The sequence below is a fragment of the Pleurodeles waltl genome, chromosome 8, assembly GCF_031143425.1.
Source record: "Pleurodeles waltl isolate 20211129_DDA chromosome 8, aPleWal1.hap1.20221129, whole genome shotgun sequence".
Classification (NCBI taxonomy): Eukaryota; Metazoa; Chordata; class Amphibia; order Caudata; family Salamandridae; genus Pleurodeles; species Pleurodeles waltl.
In genome coordinates, this window is record NC_090447.1 from 1,451,674,871 (window position 1) to 1,451,693,063 (window position 18,193).

The 18,193-nt window shown below is 41.2% G+C and overlaps 1 protein-coding gene across 7 annotated transcripts in view; it reads left to right on the top strand.

Annotated features, from left to right (window-relative positions):
- The window catches only part of BCL9 (BCL9 transcription coactivator), a 505,695-nt gene that overhangs the window by 374,487 nt on the left and 113,015 nt on the right, over nucleotides 1–18,193 (top strand). For all 7 annotated transcript variants that reach the window (XM_069202611.1, XM_069202615.1, XM_069202616.1 and 4 more), the window contains one exon: nucleotides 13,471–13,770. In XM_069202611.1, the coding sequence (XP_069058712.1) occupies nucleotides 13,526–13,770 (245 nt within the window). In that variant the 5' untranslated portion in view covers nucleotides 13,471–13,525. The remainder of the gene's footprint in view (nucleotides 1–13,470; nucleotides 13,771–18,193) is intronic.

The window sequence follows — 18,193 nt, forward strand, 5'->3', positions numbered from 1 at the left end:
ACCATAGAAAAACTCAAACATTCGGACACAGCAAAAGCCATGGGAGCTCTTTATACCACACCATTTTGGGGTTCCTTTCGAAAACCACAATTTAGTGTAGGATTTAAAACTAAACTACAGAGGCTTCCACCTCCCATTCAAAGCAAGGTCAGCAGTATTATGCAAGGGGGTCATTCAGAGGCGCTTAGAGAGGACAAATGTTCAGGTCCAGTGGTAAATTCTCATCCTTAAAATGTGCTTCAACATCCACAAAACAATGACTTCCCAAAAATTCGACAGTACCATACATCTCCTGTCGGAGGAAGACTGCAACAATTCCATTCTCACTGGCAAAAAATGACTACAGATCAATGGGTACTCAATTATCTGCAATGGTTATTGCCTAGAGCTCAGCTGTACTCCACCAAGCATTCCACCTCTTTCTCCCAGACTCTCTCCAGAACGCAATATTCTACTAAAAAAAGAGATACAATCTCTACTACTCAAGGAGGCAATAGAAATGGTACCCATTTAACAGCAAGGAACAGGAGTAAATTCCCTTTATGTCCTTATACCAAAAAAAGATGGTACTCTCAGACCCATTCTAGATCTCCGCCCTCTAAATCTATATATCCTGCCAGAGCATTTTCACATGGTCACTCTACAGGATGTCATCCCCTTGCTACAAAAACAAGACTACATGACAGCATTAGACCTAAAGGACGTTTACTTCCACATTTCTATACACCCAGCCCAACGCAAGTATCTAAGGTTCGTAATAGCAGGCAAGCACTTTCAATTCCAGGTACTACCCTTTGAGGTAACAGCACCAAAAGTGTTCACAAAATGTCTAGCTGTAGTCGCAGCATACCTCAGAAGGCAACTCATACATATCTTCCCTTATTTAGACTGGTTAATAAAATCCAGCACTATTCCAAACTGCCAACAACACACACAATACACAATAGATAACCTACACAAATTAGGGTTCACACAGTGTCACCAAAAATCTCACCTCCAGGCAGCCCAAATTCAATCTTATCTAGGAGCAATTCTGAATACTCAGTCAGCATTAGCCTACCCGAATCCACAACGGATACAAGTGTTTCACTCCCTCATATCCCAATTACAAGCCAATCAAACTTACACAGTAAGATATATCATGAAACTACTGGGTATTATGGCATTGTGCATAGCAATAGTGCCAAATGCACATCTAAACATGAGACCACTGCAACAGTTTCTCGCGACAGTGGTCTCAGGCACAGGGTCAACTACAGGATTTGGCACATTTTGCAGACAGATCCCACCTTAAATACTTTCATTACTCATATGCCATTGGTTACTTTTCGTAAGGACAGGTCATTAAGAGACAATTTAACTCAGTGTGGTGACTAATATTCAGGATGTAAGAACATTATCAGGAAAACCGGCTGGATTTTACTGTTGTAATCCATGCAAAGCTGGTAAATACAGGGCTAATTGTACAGAGTGCCAAGTGACAATGGTTCCATCAGATTAGGGGTCACTATAGCTGCAACACAGATTTTTGTGTATACTGCTTAAAGTGCCCATGCAATAAATTGTATGTGGGGAGCACAATACACAAGACCAAAAAGAGAGTTTTGGAACATATAGAAGCTATCAGCAGTTGTGATCACAATTATAAACATGATGGGTGAACCTAGCTGTGGAAACATAAGAAAATCAGAGATTGTTCACTAGAACATGCATTTAAAAATTGTATTTTGTTTTATTGTAGGAATGAGCACATAAAACTGTTTATTTATAACGAGTAGGTTTGCCATAAAAAAAAAATATATATATATTTTACACAGCTTGGGATATTGGTGGTACAGAACTACTAATACTGAAGGATATATTGAGTATTATTTGACATTCCAAGATGGCGGCCACCTTTAATTGTAGTGTATGTTAGTCCATCATTTATGTTTGTATTTTTTATGGTATTTAATATGCAAATCAAACAGCTATCCCACATGTGCTCAAGGCTATGGCTGAAACGCGTTGTGAGGAGGCATCGTTTTATTAAACATACGCAACTACAAAGTGAGTCCGAGCATGTCCTTTTCTACTTGGAGGAGTTGGTGCATCATATATGTGGATTTCTGTGTCCACGCTCAGACTGCCACTATATTGAGCCTCATGATTCCGGTAATTGTGTTTTGTAAGATATATATATATATATATATATATATATATATATATATATATATATATATATATATATATATATATATATATATATATATATATATATATATATATATATATATATATATATTTCATAATCACAGGCACCCCAGTCACGATAATATTTGGTCGTAAAGCAAATGTCTCTAATTAGTATTCCACATACTTGTACTGGTGCTGCTCAGCTTGATAGCTGCTGCTGCCACAGACTCTGTGAAAAGCTGGAAGAGCGGAAAAATGCCTCTATCCCATCCCTTGCTCACTTCCATGGATAAATGCCATTTTTCCATGGAGCAACCAAGGCCACCCTGTAGGATCTCTGACCCTCGTGTGAAGTAGATTAACTTGGATTTAAACTTGCAAGGGCCCGATCCATTCACTCCCGGGGAAAAATTGCATTTATCCAAAACAACAATGGAAGTGAGCAAGGGATGGGATAGAGACGTTTTTCCTCTCTTCTAGCTTTTCACAGAGTCTGTGGCAGCAGTAGTTATTAAGTTGAGCAGCACCAGTACAAGTATGTGGAATACTAATTAGAGACCTTTGCTTTACGACCAAATATGATTGTGACTGGGGTGCCTGTGTTATTTTAACGTTATTGAGATAAAGCATTCTGTAAACAGAGACATAGGTATTGAATAGTGCATTGTAGGAATTTTATTCTAACTATGAAGTCACATGACTGAGAATTTAAAAGCACTGGTGAAAAAATGTTTGCCTCTACTCAACTGTGGACAAGGCAATGTATGCCGACACGCATCAGGGAAATGGACAAATATACTGCTTTATAGCGTGAATAAATGCTCAGATTCACGTGGATTGGTGCCTTTGTCTTCTTCGTGTCAGTACAATATTACAATGGGAAGCTTCACCCCTGTAACCAAGGCCGCCCTGCAGGATCATTGGCCCTTGTGTGAAGTAGATGAACTTGGAGATAGATATAGATGTATATATGTATATATATGTGTATATATATATATATATAGCCATGTGTAGCTGCAGATACACATGCTTTGCAAATGTTTGCCATCTAGTGTTGGGCTTTTTCGAGTCATGAGATTGAGTGATCGGCGATAATGCGTATGGACATAGAGTCCGTTGTTAGATTGTTTTCTTTCTGCCGTCTGGTTCGGACGTGTTCCCTCTCACTCCGGTAGATCTCGGTTCGGTACTATCTGAACTCCTTTATCTTTTCCTTCAACATAGATATCGTTTTCAAATGCGTTTCTAACTACACTCGATCCGATTGTAGCATCTGGATTGATTGAACGCCCTTTTGGGCGCCCGCGCCCTTCTCATGCCTTCTCAGGCCTACTCTGTCACAGGCTCATGGATCGGACTCCATTTCGATTCTACCCTCTGTGTTGGCTACCCCGACCAGCACTTAGTGTGTAACCTCTGCCTCTCTCCAGAACACAAGGAAGAAACCTGTGAGAAGTGGCGATCCTTCCGCTCCAAAAAGTCTGCGAGACCGGAGAGCGTGTCGGCTGTTGATCGCATCGAAGTCGACCGAACAAACGCCTGACATCTTTGGTGAGGAACAGGCACAGACTGCGGTTTCCATCGCACACTCTGATTCCGACCGTGACTCAGATGGGGACAGCCAAGTGATTTCTGCGGAGCAGTAGGAGTATGCCAGCCCCTTCCCATCACCAAAAATGTTTGAAAAAGTCAGCACAGAAGGCCTTGGGTCCATCACTGCTTGCCGGCCATTGTCAGACCCTCAACGACTGGCCCTCTGGTTCGGCGCCAAAGAAAGCCAAAATGCATTAGACCGAACAGACTGCCATGCCTGTTTCGGGATCGGGTCTTAAGATAGAAGCTTCCACTTCGGAACCGAAGCATCTACATACCACCTCCAGAGTGGAAACATCCAAGCTCCTCTTCGGAGCCAAAAAAAACTTCAATTGCTTCAGAGACCAAATGTTTGGCCCGTTTAAAGCAGTCCATCACCAGTCTTTCGGAGCATGCATTGGTGGGGAGTAAACATGGACTATCTTCGGAGGAGTCGACAGACATTAGGCCCATTCTTGGTCATGGACCATACACAGAGGAAAATACAGATCCCGAAGGATACAGGGAAAATGATTGCCTCTCCTCCTCTAACCAAGATGAAACTGTCATTCCACAAAGGTTTCGAACCTGGGCCTTCACCAGCGAAAATATTCAAACACGGAGAAGCCAAAGACAGTGCATCAGCCGTCTCCATCTCATTCGCCTTGCCTTCCTACTTCACCACCTGACACTACTACTACTACTACCACCACCACCACCACCACCACCACCACCACCACCTCCTTCACCCACACAGTTTTCTGCACCATTTCCTGTTTCCTCACATGGGGATTATATGGGTGACAATCCTTATAATACAGACCCATCGGATATGTTCGATTCTGACCCAATTCCATCTAATTGACCCTGATCTGTATCCCACAAGACAGTCTCCACCTGGAGACACCACAGCCTGTAATCGGGTCATTGCTAGAGTAGCGACATACCACAATATGTAGCTGCACTCTGAGCCCATAGATGATGATTTCCTATTCATCACCCTATCCGCTGCACATAAGCAGTACCAATGTTTGCCCATGCACACAGGCATGTTAAAACATGCTGATAACATTTTAAAGCAGCTGGCAAAAGCTAGGGTACTTAACACCTAGCATAGATAAAAAATATAAAACTGCATCATCAGATCCAATATTTAGAACACAACAATTGCCACCTGATTACATTGTGGTCAGTGCAGCTAGGAAAAGGGCAAACAATCAATCCACAGGGGATGCTCCTCCACCTGATAAAGCCGCAAGCTTGATGCAGCAGGCAAGAGTGGCTACTCAAGCTGCAAATAGGTGGAGAATTGCCAACTCCCAAGCTTTTTTAGTCAGGTATGACAGGGCCCATTGGGACGAAATGCAAGAGTTCCTTCAATATCTCCCTACAGAACACCAAAAAAGTGCACAGCAGGTAGTGACAGAAGCACAAGCAATTGCCAATCAAATCGGATCTGCCCTAGACGCTGCTGACACCACAGCTAGGGAAAAACAAAACAAGTGTTATGATTAGAAGGCATGCTTGGTTGCAGTCCTTAATATACCATCCAATAAACTACTATTTGGACCGGAGGTGGATACCACCATCGAAAAATTTAAAAAGGACTCCGATGCAGCAAAGGCCATGGGCGCCCTTTACACAACACCTGTTCAGGGCAATTTTCGTAAGTCTCAATTCAGAGGGGGCTTTAAACACCAAACGTCAGAGGCCTCTACGTCCCAGAAAAAACAAGGACGGCAGTATTATTCTAGGGTATCGTTAAGGGGTTCCTATAGATGACAGTTTCAGAGGTTGGGGCAAATCTACTGCCTCGAGGTGCCTCCACCTCATCAAAGCAGTGACTTTCTGTCCATCCCTATACAGCACACATCTCCTGTGGGAGGAAGACTGCAACATTTCCACCATCATTGGCAGCAAATTACATCTGATCAATGGGTACTGTCAATTATCCACAATGGTTATTGCCTAGAACTCCTCTCCTCTCCACCAAACATTCCCCCTTATTCACACAGGCTTACTCTGGAACACATTTGTTTTAGGAGAACAGAGGTCCTATCTCTTCTACTCAAAGGTGGAATAGAGGTAGTACCCATCAATCAACAAGGGACAGGAGTATATTCTCTCTACTTTCTCATACCAAAAGATTATGGCACTCTCGGACCAATCCTCAATCTCAGACCTCTCAATCAGTACATTCTCTGAGAGCATATCCACATGGACACTCTACGGGATGTCATCCCCTTGTTACAAAAACAAGACTATATGACAGCATTAGATTTAAAAGATGCTTACTTCTATAATCCAATACATCCAGCACATGGCAAGTACTTAAGGTTTGTAAGAGCAGGCAAGCACTACCTGTTCAAAGTGCTACCTTTTGGAGTAACAAGAACACCAAGAGTATTTACCAAATGCCTAGCAGCGGTTGTAGCATACCTCAGAAGATCGTGCATACATTTCTTTCCCTATCTAGACGACTGGCTAATAAAAGCCAGTACCATTCAGGCTTGTCAACAATACACCATCTATACCCTACACAGTTTTGGGTTCACAATCAATTGTCACCTTCAGCCAGTGCAAATACAACCATATCTGGAAGTAATTCTGAACACTGTCAGAATTATCTTACCCCAAACCCACAAAGAATTCAAGCGTTCCACAGTCTTCTATCTCAACTCCAATACAATAAAACTTGCACAGTAAGATTTATCATGAAACTCTTTGGGAATTGTGGCATCCAGCATATCAGTAGTGCCCGATGCACTTCTAAACATGAGACCCCTGCAACAGTGTCTCTCACAGCAATGGTCTCAGGCACAGGGTCAACTTCACAATCTAGTGTTGTTGGACTGCCAGACTGACAACTTTCTGCAATGGTGGAATCACACCAACTTATCAAAGGGGCGGCCATTTCAGGACCCTGTGCCACAGACCATAATCACCACAGATGCATCAATGACAGGTTGGGGAGCCCATCAATAATCTTAAAATACAGGGAGAATGGGACTCAATCCAGCAGACTTACTACATAAACCACTTGGAAAAGCTAGCAGTGTTTTTGGCAATCAAAGTATTCAAACCACAGATCACACACAGAACAGTGTTAATAAGGACAGACAACATGACAACAATGTATTATCTACAGAAGCAGGGGGGCGCTCATTCATCTCAATTGTCCCTTCTAGCACAGACAATTGGGAAATGGATGATTCACAATTGCATTCACCTATTAGCGGAGTATATCCCAGGGATACATAACCAACTAGCGGACCTCTTAAGCAGGACGCAGCAACAAATACACCAATGGGCGATTCACCCACCGGTATTTCAACACTATTTTCACCGGGGGGAGAAGACACCAAACCTAGACCTTTTCGCAACAAGCGAAAATGCAAAATGCCCAGACTTCGTGTCCAGGTACTCCCACCCTCAGTCCAGGGGCAATGCTCTATGGATCAATTGGTCAGGGATATTTGCTTACGCTTTCCCCCCTCTCCCACTAATTCCATTTCTGGTCAACAAAATTCGTCACAACTCTTACTATGATACTCATAGCTCCCACCTGGGCACGTCAACATTGGTACACAACACTATTGGATCTGTCTGTAGTACCACATCACAAACTCCCAAACAGACCAGACCTATTGACTCAAAACAAAGGTCAAATCAGGCATCCCAATCCTAGTATTCTAAACCTGGCGATTTGGCTCCTGAGGTCATAGTTTGGATATCTACAACTTCCATCAGAATGTATGGACATTCTAAAGGAGGCATGTAAACCTACAACTAGACATGTTATGCAGCTAAATGGAAACATTTTGTATGTTACTGTCAACCCAAAAACATTAATCCACACAACTGTTATTTGCTTTACTTACAAAAAGCAGATCTTGCATATTCCTCTATTAAAATTCATTTAATATCAATATCAGCTTACCTCCAAAACAGACAGCACACTTTTTCTTTAGAATTCCTGTCATAAAAGTTTTTATGGAAGGCCTTAAAAGGGTTATTCCACCTAGAGCTCCACCAGCTCGAACATGGAATCTTAACATGCATTCTTGCGCTCTTTAATTTCTATCATGGAAAGTTGCTTTCTTGGTAGCAATTCCTTCCTTAGGAAGAGTTAGTGAAATTCAAGCATTCACTTTAGAAGAACCTTTCTTCCAAATTCACAAACACAAAATTACTCTCAGAACAAAACCAAACCCACAGTGGTTGCAACATTTCACATCAGTCAGTCAGAGGAATTGCCAGTCTTCTTTCCACAGCCAGATTGTTGCTGAAAGAGCTCTACACACTCTTGATGTCAAAAGAGCTCTTATGTACTATGTAGACAGAACCAAAGATTTCAGAAAATCTAAACAATATTTTGCAGCTTTTCAACAGCCTTATAAGGGTAATCCCATTTCAAAACGAGGATTAGCCAGATGGATAGTGAAGTGTACTCAAACGTACTATCTCAAAGCTAAAAGGCAACTATTAGTAAATCCTAAAGCACAATCTACTAGAAAGAAAGGAGTTTCAATGGCATTTTAGGATATATACCAATGACAGACATATACAAATCAGCCACATTGTCTACACCACACGCATTTACAAAAAACTGTTGTGCGGATGTGTTGTCTCACCAACAAGCAATTGTGGGTCAAGCAGTGCTTAAAACACTATTTCAAACTACTCCAACTCCTACAGGCTATCCACCGCTTTTTTAAGGAGGGGACTACTTTTCAGTCTATGCAAAGCATGTGTATCTGCAACTACACATGCCAGTGAACGGAAAATGTCACTTACCCAGTGTACGTGTGTTCGTGGCATGAAGTGCTGCAGATTCACATGCACCCTTCCTCCTCCCCAGAAGCCTGTAGCCGTTGTAGTACTTTATTATGTAAATATGTATATACATCGCATGGACATCTTCTTTACTTACTATATATATGTACCTATACATTTCTTCACTCCTTACTTCACCCTCCTGCGGGGAAACAGTCCAACAAAGGACTCTATGCCCATGCTCACTATCACCGAGAGGAGGAGTCACTCGATCTCGTGACTCAAAAGCTTCTTTGAAGGAAAACAATTTGGAACATTCCGAGCCCAACACTAGATTACGAACCAATGCAAAGCATGTGAATCTGCAGCACTACATGCCACGAACAGATGTACACTGGGTACGTGACATCTTCCATATAATAGAGGGATGCAAAACAATTTGTTTATAAAAAATAAAAAAAATCTAATTTTAATTTAGTTGTACAGTTTAGAAATTACTCTGGTATTAAATTTTATTTATTTACTTTTTAATGTAAAGTACCCCTCTCCTACAGCTCAAACGTCCTTATTTTCTAAACACAGAAAAACACAAATAAGCACTAAATTCTTTACTACTACCATGCACTACCCACCACTGAACACAAAAATCTCCATAATGCTTCTCTGCAGTACTCAGCCCGGATCACTAAAATCTTCTTACTACCTATGTGCGATACCCATCCTTGACCCCACCCCCCACCCACTCCCCAAACCCTCTTATTGTATCCCTGTGCACTACCTGTCCCTGAGCACTAAAAACGTGCACCTACTTTATAAGCACTTAAAAATGTACATCCATGTACTCATTAAAAATAAATATTTACAAAGATAGATAATAATTTCTCTACATTTAAATGGAATTAAAATGCATTTTTATGATTTAAATTTACGTTTAATTTACTGTAAAATAACTTGAAATAAGTGACCTATCCATAGCAATTTTTTTTTAAAGTACACACACTAATTATATTTAAATAGTGCTCTGACTACTAACGAGATATGGAAGGTCTTTTTTGGTGAGTAGCGCACTACTCCAGGACCCATGATTAGTAGGCAGTTTTTTTTTTTTTTTTTTCTTTTTTTTTTTTGCACAGTAGTCATTAGGATTGTGCTGTTTATTTCATTTTCGTGTTGTAGAGTTTGAAGTAGGGATAGAAGGATAGAATTAATAAGGGGAAATATTTTTTTTGTAAGTAGTGGTTGTGTGTGCTTGTTAGTTGAGTGGCATAGCTAAAAAGAGGCGGTGAAAGTTTGAGAAGGCTGTTTGGGAGTTCATGGTAGTCAGTTTTAGGATGAGGCAGAAGTGGGGGGGTGTAGAAAGGACGTGGGATTTTTGTGTTTTTCATCTCAAAATTTGTGTGCATGTATGGGTGTGTATGTAGAATCTGTATGTATAATTTCACAACTTGCCCAAATCGCACATCAGACGATTAGGCACGGACCCATCTTATAAAAAGATACTTCCAATTTATATACACATACACACAATGCTTGGTAAAGTTGTATTTCCTTGATTAAACTCCTCTATACCCATATGTACATAAAAGCGGCACTATTCAAAGTTTGTTCTCCGCATGTGTCTTGTAGTATATTTTTATGGTTTCAGATATCCAAAATTAACTTATATATACACACACACACACACAGATATACACATACCACTTATTGCAGTTATTAGGAGCCGCCATTTTCTCCTTGCAACTATATGCACATAGAAGCTGCGTGTTAACATGGTCTGATATACACGTGTATCTTTTTAGTGCAATATGTAGTTTTCCCCATTCAATAGACGTATCTACTTTACACATCACTAGGTGGTGATCTGAAGAGAACGACAAAGTAGCATGAAAAGGTTAATGTATGGTTGCGTCTGACAAGGAGAATATCACAGCCTTGTAAAGAAACATCCTTGGCTTTGATTAGATTTATTGATTCTTGAAATATGATGGCTAAGCAACCTCCTCTTTTGCCTATGCAATTTTGTGTAACAGTTTTATGTAGTGGTGGAACAGCTTTATGCAGTACAAGTGCCATTCTTCTCCATGTTATGATTCTGTAATGAAAAGTGAGTCTGGCCGTGTCTATTAGTAGGTTGATAATATAGTACTTGTTTCTTAACTCAGAACAAGCATTTATCAGTAGGCAGTGTAAAGAATCTGTTTTGGAGGTGGAGTAGAGGGAGGATGATGCAGGAGGGTGAGTTCATTGAAGCTGTGGGTGGTCTGCTTTTGGTAGTGTTTAACTGTTGGGAAGAGGAAGTGTTTATGGTTATTATCTTCTTCCAAAAGGTTTAAAAAACATTGTTTTGGGTTTGGTTGTGTGGATGGTGGTGAGTGTCAAATGGAGGAAGTTGGGCTGTGGAGTTGTGTGTGAATGGCAGGTTTGTTTTAAGATAGATAAGGGGTTGCAAGGTTCTGAAAGTGTTGTGGAATTGCTTGCTTTTTCATATGTTGAAGGCAGAAGGTGTGTGTGCGAGAAGGGTGGTGGAGGAGCGTTAGTATGTTGAAGGGCTCTGAATTGAGCAGTGGACGATGAACGTGTTGGTGTCTTTTGTGTATGTCATTTGAGTGAATGTATTTGCTGCAAGGAGTGTTTAGGATGGATTTGTAAGTGGTTTATCTATGCTGGTATTTGACAGTGTTTTTTTGTTTTATGTTGAAATGGGGTGAGGTGTTGAAAAAGTGAGAATATATGCTGAATAATATTGTATATGTATTTGGTTTTGTTCTTAACCCCTTCGCTGTCAGGCCTTTTCCCCCTCAGGTGCCAAGCCTTTTTTGGGCTGTTTAGGGCAGTTCGTGCTTAGGCCCTCATAACTTTTTGTCCACATAAGCTACCCAAGCCAAATGTGCATACTTTTTTTTTTTACAACATCCTAGGGATTCTAGAGGTACCCAGATTTTGTGGGTTTCCCTGAAGGAGGCCAAGAAATTTGCCAAAATACAGCGAGAATTTTGTTTAAAAAAAAAAAAAAAAATGGGATAAAAGGCTGCAGAAGAAGGCTTGTGGTTTTTTCCCTGAAAATAACATCTACAAAGGGTTTGCGGTGCTAAAATCAACATCGTCTCAGCTTTCAGGAACAGGCACACTTAAATCAGAAAACCCAATTTTTCAACACAATTTTGGCATTTTACTGGGACATACTCCATTTTTACGATTTTTTTTTTTTGTGTGTGCTTTCAGCCCCCTTCCAGTTAGTGACAGAAATGGGTGGGAAACCAATGCTGGATCCCATAACACTAAACATTTCTGAAACGTAGACAAAATTCTGAATTCAGCAAGGGGTAATTTGTGTAGATCCTACAAGTGTTTCCTACAGAAAATAACAGCTGAAATAAAATAAAAATTGAAATTGAGGTGAAAAAACAACCATTTTTCTCAAAGTTTTACTCAGTAACTTTTTCCTGTGATGTCAGATTTTTTAAAGCAATATACCGTTACGTCTACTGGACTCTTCTGGTTGCGGGGATATATAGTGCTTGTAGGTTCATCAAGAACCCTAGGTACCCAGAGCAAATAAATGAGCTGCACCTTGCAATGGGTTTTCAATCTATACCAGGTATACAGCAATTCATTTCCTGAAATATACAGAGTGAAAAATAAGTATCAAGAAAACCTTTGTATTTCCAAAACGGGCACAAGATAAGGTGTTGAGAAGCAGTGATTATTTGCACATCTCTGAATTCTGGGGTGCCCATACTAGCATGTGGATTACAGGGCATTTCTCAATTAGACGTCTTTTTTTACACACTGTCTTACATTTGGAAGGAAAAAATGAAGAGCAAGACAATGGGCAATAACACTTGTTTTGCTATTCTGTGTTCCCCCCGGTCTCCCGATTAAAAATGGTACCTCACTTGCGTGGGTAGGCCGAATGCTCGTGACAGGAAAAGCAACATGGACACATCACACTTTTACATTGAAATCTGACGTGTTTTTTGCAAAGTTCCTAGCTGTGGCCTCTAGCTCAGCTGGCACTCAGGTGACAAACTTTCTGACAGAAGCGATTCCCCTTCCATCGCTAAATAGCATCTAATATTCAGTTTGATACATCACCGACTTAATTGCATTCCTAATACTCCGTAGTATAACTGAGCATACATATTGTATGCCTTTAATACAGTACATTATGAATGTATGTTTTTGTTTCTAACTGCATAGTTGCACTCTATAATGTGATTAGGTCACTGCAGATTATGTACTTTTTAAATTGATATTGGTTGTTCCCCTGTTTTGCCTCTTACTCTTCTGCCCAGTCTGTTTGCCCGTTGAGACCCGTTGGTAACTATTGCGCTGGGGCTTAGCTTTTGCCATCGGTCTATAAATTAAAGTATAAACTAAAACTGGACTCCGCACATGACGCTATGCTGTGCCCAAAGCGCCGGCCACACAGTCTAGAATTATTCCGCACAAAGGCTGCACATGAAGTGTTGAATCTACTCAAATGAAGGCCATGCGCCCAAAAAAATGTTTCTTAAGAAGTATGTGTGCAGACCTCTGGCTGGCTTCCTCTTCTTTGGTCCCCTGGCTCTCTAAATGCCCAGCTTTCTGCCCTTTGCCTGCTCAGTCGTCCTTGACAGTTAAGTACACTTTGTCCTCTTACATCTCCAGAGAGCTTCTTGGCCGTTTTTTTAAAACCAAGGATTTGTTCCAACTCTTTCTATCGACTCTATACTGATAGTTGACCCCCCACTTAGACCACGAGTTTGCCAGGTTAAGGCTAATGGGCGATTCTGCCTTCTTTGACTGATATACTGTTTACTTGTAAGTAATATTGAAGTCTGCTAACATATTGTGCCTGCCATCTCTTGCTAATACAGTTCTCTTTTGCAAACCCATCAAGTTTACCGTTAAAGAGAGCGCTGCCGCTGTTTCTGTACTCAAGTGATCCTTTTTGCTTTTGCACAGTGTGCCCTGGAGATGTGCGTCGTTCCCTCGGCAGCAGGAAGCACACGCCCGAAGAATGCTGGAGCTGCAGGAGGGAAGAGCACAGTTCAACAAGAGAGAACGAAACAAACAGAAGGACGAACGGAAGGACGTCACTGACATAGGCACTGTGCAGAAAGCTCTGCAAGCCTTCCCCAACACTACCAGTCCCCAGCGGAACGTGGGCAGCCCCTCTGCACCAGCAACTGTGAACCTTGGATCTCTGTCAATGCATTCCAGTAACCCCAAGCTGAGGAATTCGCCATCGCAAAACGCACAGAGGTAGGAAGCTTGGAGTGGGGTTCATGTGAGTCTTCCGCTCTGCAGGTGGGATAAGTCTGCCACTAAGTGAATCGTCTGTCAGTGATCACGTGCTACCCCAGAGTAAGGCTAGGTGAGTAGGAGAGGACTGGAAGGAGACAGCAGGAGTTTGTCACCGCAGTGGTAACTTTAACATTGCATGCATGCAGTAGATCATCCCGGTTGGCTTTTGGCTTGCCAGACTGTGTATGCTAAAAATGATCATGTATCGCAGAGCTGCAGGGTTTAGATGAAATCTCAAAAGGAGGGTGAATGTTACTTCACAAGGTGGTATCATTTGTGTGTTGATTAAGTTATTTGGCTAGCCAGATCATCGGGTGCTTTCCATTCCTTTTGTAGCCCATTTCTTCTGGTGAAGTGACAGTTAACAGGTGCGGACATCGACGTCTTTGTTTAGATCTGGGAGAAAGCTCTTAGGCAGATTACGGTGTTCAAGAGCATCAAAACAACTTTTGATAACCCATGTAATCCAAGGTTAAAAAAAATAAATAAAAAAAAAAAAAAGCAAGGTGGTCCTTTATCCCCAAGGCAGTTGATGGCCTTTTAGTTAGTTTACATTTCAGCTAGAAGGGTGTTTCCTTTTGGTCTCCTCCAAGACCTCTTCTTCCTGTGACTGACAGAATTAATTTCCTGCTGGCATTTAAATTCATTTTGTGTTTACTGATTCTCTGTTTTCTGTTAATTAGTAACATAGGAGTCTTTCGTGCATTATTTTGGGTAGCTTATTCCAGTAGTTCTAATAAAGTTGAATCATGGGGCAACTATGCTCAGTCAGAAGTATTAGGGCTACGGATGCAAAAGGTCTCTTTTGCGAAATATTGGCACTGGCTATTGTTTTAATCAACACTGCCAATTTCCGGGGTTGAGTATTGTCCTAAAATTCTCATCCACATCTCCAAAGTGCTGTATAACAATTCACTACAAACAAAAACAAATTAACCAACAGCAGGGACTTTCTTCCTCACTAGTGTGCACCAAGGCCCTGATCAGTTTAGCTCTCCTGTGACAGCGTCTGGAACTCAGACTGGTATTAGAGGGCCGGTTATGTTCTTTGTAACCAAACTATTGAGAAAAGAGCTTGTCACAAGAAAGGTTTGTCATAAGGTATAATTAGCTTTTAGGAATGCGTGAAATGAGGCTTTGGGTGCCTCTGAAGTCACACTCGCCTTTAATGGCCGAGAAGGAGTGTACAGCATATTACATCTTTTTCTAGAAGTGTCTGAAAAACCATAATTCACATAGCTCAAAGACATTGAATGAAGTAGAGGCACTCCACTAAGAGTAGCTAAAATAAAGATAAGTGATTAAAGTTCTTTTTGTATTATTTAAGGGAAATGGAGCTACATTTCACTGTTGGCACCCCAGGAGCAGGTGGGCTAATATTTTGAAATCATGATCAGTTAAGCAGCAACTGGGGGTGTTCATAGTCCTTTCACACCCTTTTCAAATAATGTAGTGCACTAAAAATTTTCCTTATCTGTATTTAATACCCCTTGTTTAAAAAGGATAGTTACTGTTAGGCAGCCACCCCATTATGGGCTTGGCCTGCCTGCCAGAGTGTCTTGTCTGCACTTTTTATCCTTTCAGGGTGGTCACTGACTGGACCAAAGTGTCCATTCAGTTACATTTCTCCTCTGTAGAGCCATAAAATATGTTTACCGCCACAATCCTGCTTACCTTATGTATGCAAAGGAAGCTGTGGTGGTCTTTTGTGACACATACCCTCTTGACCTGCAGAAGAGTAAAACACATATTTAAACAGTGTCCAGTTTATGTGAAGCTTCTCCTAAAACATTGCATAGTTTGCTTACCCTTTGAATTGCCTATATCTGGTAAAGAGCCACTCCAAGAGAAGTGAAGCTGTGAGTTCCTCTGCTCAGACAGCAAGGTGCCAACATCTGGACATGCCTCTTGTATACAGTAAAGACAGTTAACAAGTCCATCTTAGCTCTGAGGTATCACTTAACTACAGAAAGTGATATTTAAAATGCTTCTCTACTACAGACGTCCCACACCTCAAGAACTGCCTGCACATCATCCAGATGTCCAGCACTTACCTGAAGCTCAGCCCAACAGAGACAGAATTCTTGTTTGCCAAGAACAAACCTGATGAAATGACAGCTTTGATTCTCAACTTTCATTGGCAGCCAGATCACTTTGAGATACCATAAACACCAAACATCAAACTGAATCAACAGTGTCGAAAACAGACAACCTGCTGCTAGCTCTCTGTTCCAAAGAAATTAAAACCGTTTCTTCCAGAAAGTGGCTTCAGAACTGCTGTTCAAGGCCTTGCATCTGAATGGTGGTAACAACCAGCTCTGTGGCCTCCCAGACTCCGTCCTGGCACCCCTGAAGGGCATTCTATATTCTGCAGCACGTTTAAAGAAATATGCTGATGTCCCCTTATACCAGTGGAACTCCATTGGTTACCCCTGCTGGCTAGCACCATCTTCGAATTCTGCATTATTTATAAAGCCTTCGTTATGAGTACCTCCGCTTCATACATACCTATAAAACTCTTCAGTTTTCATGGTAAAGGTAAAAAATAAAAATAAAATAAAAAAAAAAGCGTTCTAAAGTTTTTCGATGTAAAGTCTCTGTTGCGGTTCCAGTGTCACTGTAAAGGCATTTGTTGTAAATGCCGTCCCAATTCTGTCATACATCCCCTTAAATTCCATGCAGGGAGTGATTTTGCTTACAAATTAATCTTCCTATCCCTGTGCTCTTAAATCTTTGTTACTTCAGCTATGGGCTCAGTCACAACATTTAAGAACTGACTGCATCAAACAGATATTTCACTTTTACGTTATATCCAGATGTTTAAATGAACTGCAAAAATACTATTTACAGTAGTGTTAATGCATATTTAGACTTTTGTCAAGACACTTGTAAATAGTCTACAGGCACCTTCCTAGCACGTGGTGTGTAAAAGTCTTGAAAGTAAATTGTTTTAAGCTATGTCATTTTCCAGGTATTTTGTTATAAACTGGAAAGTCCATTTGTAGTTGCCAACCTTCAAAGTTTGCCGTTTCTTCTACCCTGCCTGAAAACATGTGAGAATTTTTCAGTAAGTTTTAACAAACTTTTCTGTGTAGTTAAGATCTCCATCTTTGTCACATACTTAACCATAACATGTCAAAATATACATATGTAAATAAATATTACACAGCTTACGTCCCGTCTTCTACTGTCTATTTTGCATTTTAGGGCAGAGAAAATGATTGTGAATTTTTGCACATTAACTGCTGTAGTAGGTGTTCGTAGATGGCCACTACTTCTAAATGCAGAATGAAAGGGGTCTGCACAAAAGTAGCTTTCATGTGCGCTTCATTTAAAAAAAAAAATTATCCTGTACTTATAATTTCGGGATTGCTCCCTTGAGCACCACATAGACCTGCTGTTTGTCTTGTTTCTGCTTGCTGAGTTTTGCATTATGAATCTTTTCTGTATTCACATGCTGTGCATTATTCTGCTATCTGGTGGTTGGCTTGGGTTTTGACAGTCCCACCATTTGGTGTCCTAGCCACCGTCCTCTGATCTCATACCCCAGAAGCTTCCACTTGTGGTTGCCATCTTCAGATTCTTTGTTTTCGCCATTGGGTTTAGACGCAGAGCTCCTGGCTCTCCAACTTGTGAAAAAAAACATGTGGGCAAAATTAGTCGAAGAGACATCAGAAGAACACCACTGCATAGAGGTACTGGAAAATATTTGTCGAACAGGAGCTTCAGAGTTGTTTTGGAGAATGCTTGGACAGGGGGCTCCCTCTTCCGCCTGATGAAGACTCCATTCCCATTCAGCCCGAAGTGCCATCCCAAATTTGCGCAGAAAGATCAACATCAGGTGTGTAATCTGTCTCACTCAACCATAGGAGCGATGATTGCTAAGCCTGTGCTGGTTTCAAGCCCAAACTGTTGAAGGCAAGAGAAAAACAGACCGGACACTACGCCATGAAGGGGCAGAGTTAAACTTCGTTAGTAGACCTGCGTCTGTTGAGTGATGATGAAGATAACCTAGCCGAAGGTGCTGAAGGAGAAGGTTCAGACACTGAGATAAGAATCATCAATAGAATTGCTCAAACACAAAGAAGAAAGATCGCAGGTAACTCCTTTTAAAATAAAATAAAATAAATAAAAACTTTATGGGGCAGTCTCTTGAACACCAGACTCAAAAACACAGAGGAGGCACTTGGGTAAAACGTAAACAGAAGAAACCCCTCAGATCCCTCGTCAGAACATGCTTATGGTCCCCGCCCTGGGGGAACGTCTAGGATGTCGAATGTCCAGCCCCAGTCCAAAAACGCCTGAGTCTTCGATGTCGTCAAGAAAAGACATAAGGAGAAAAGGCTACATAATTCAGTACAACCACACTCCTCTAAAAGTA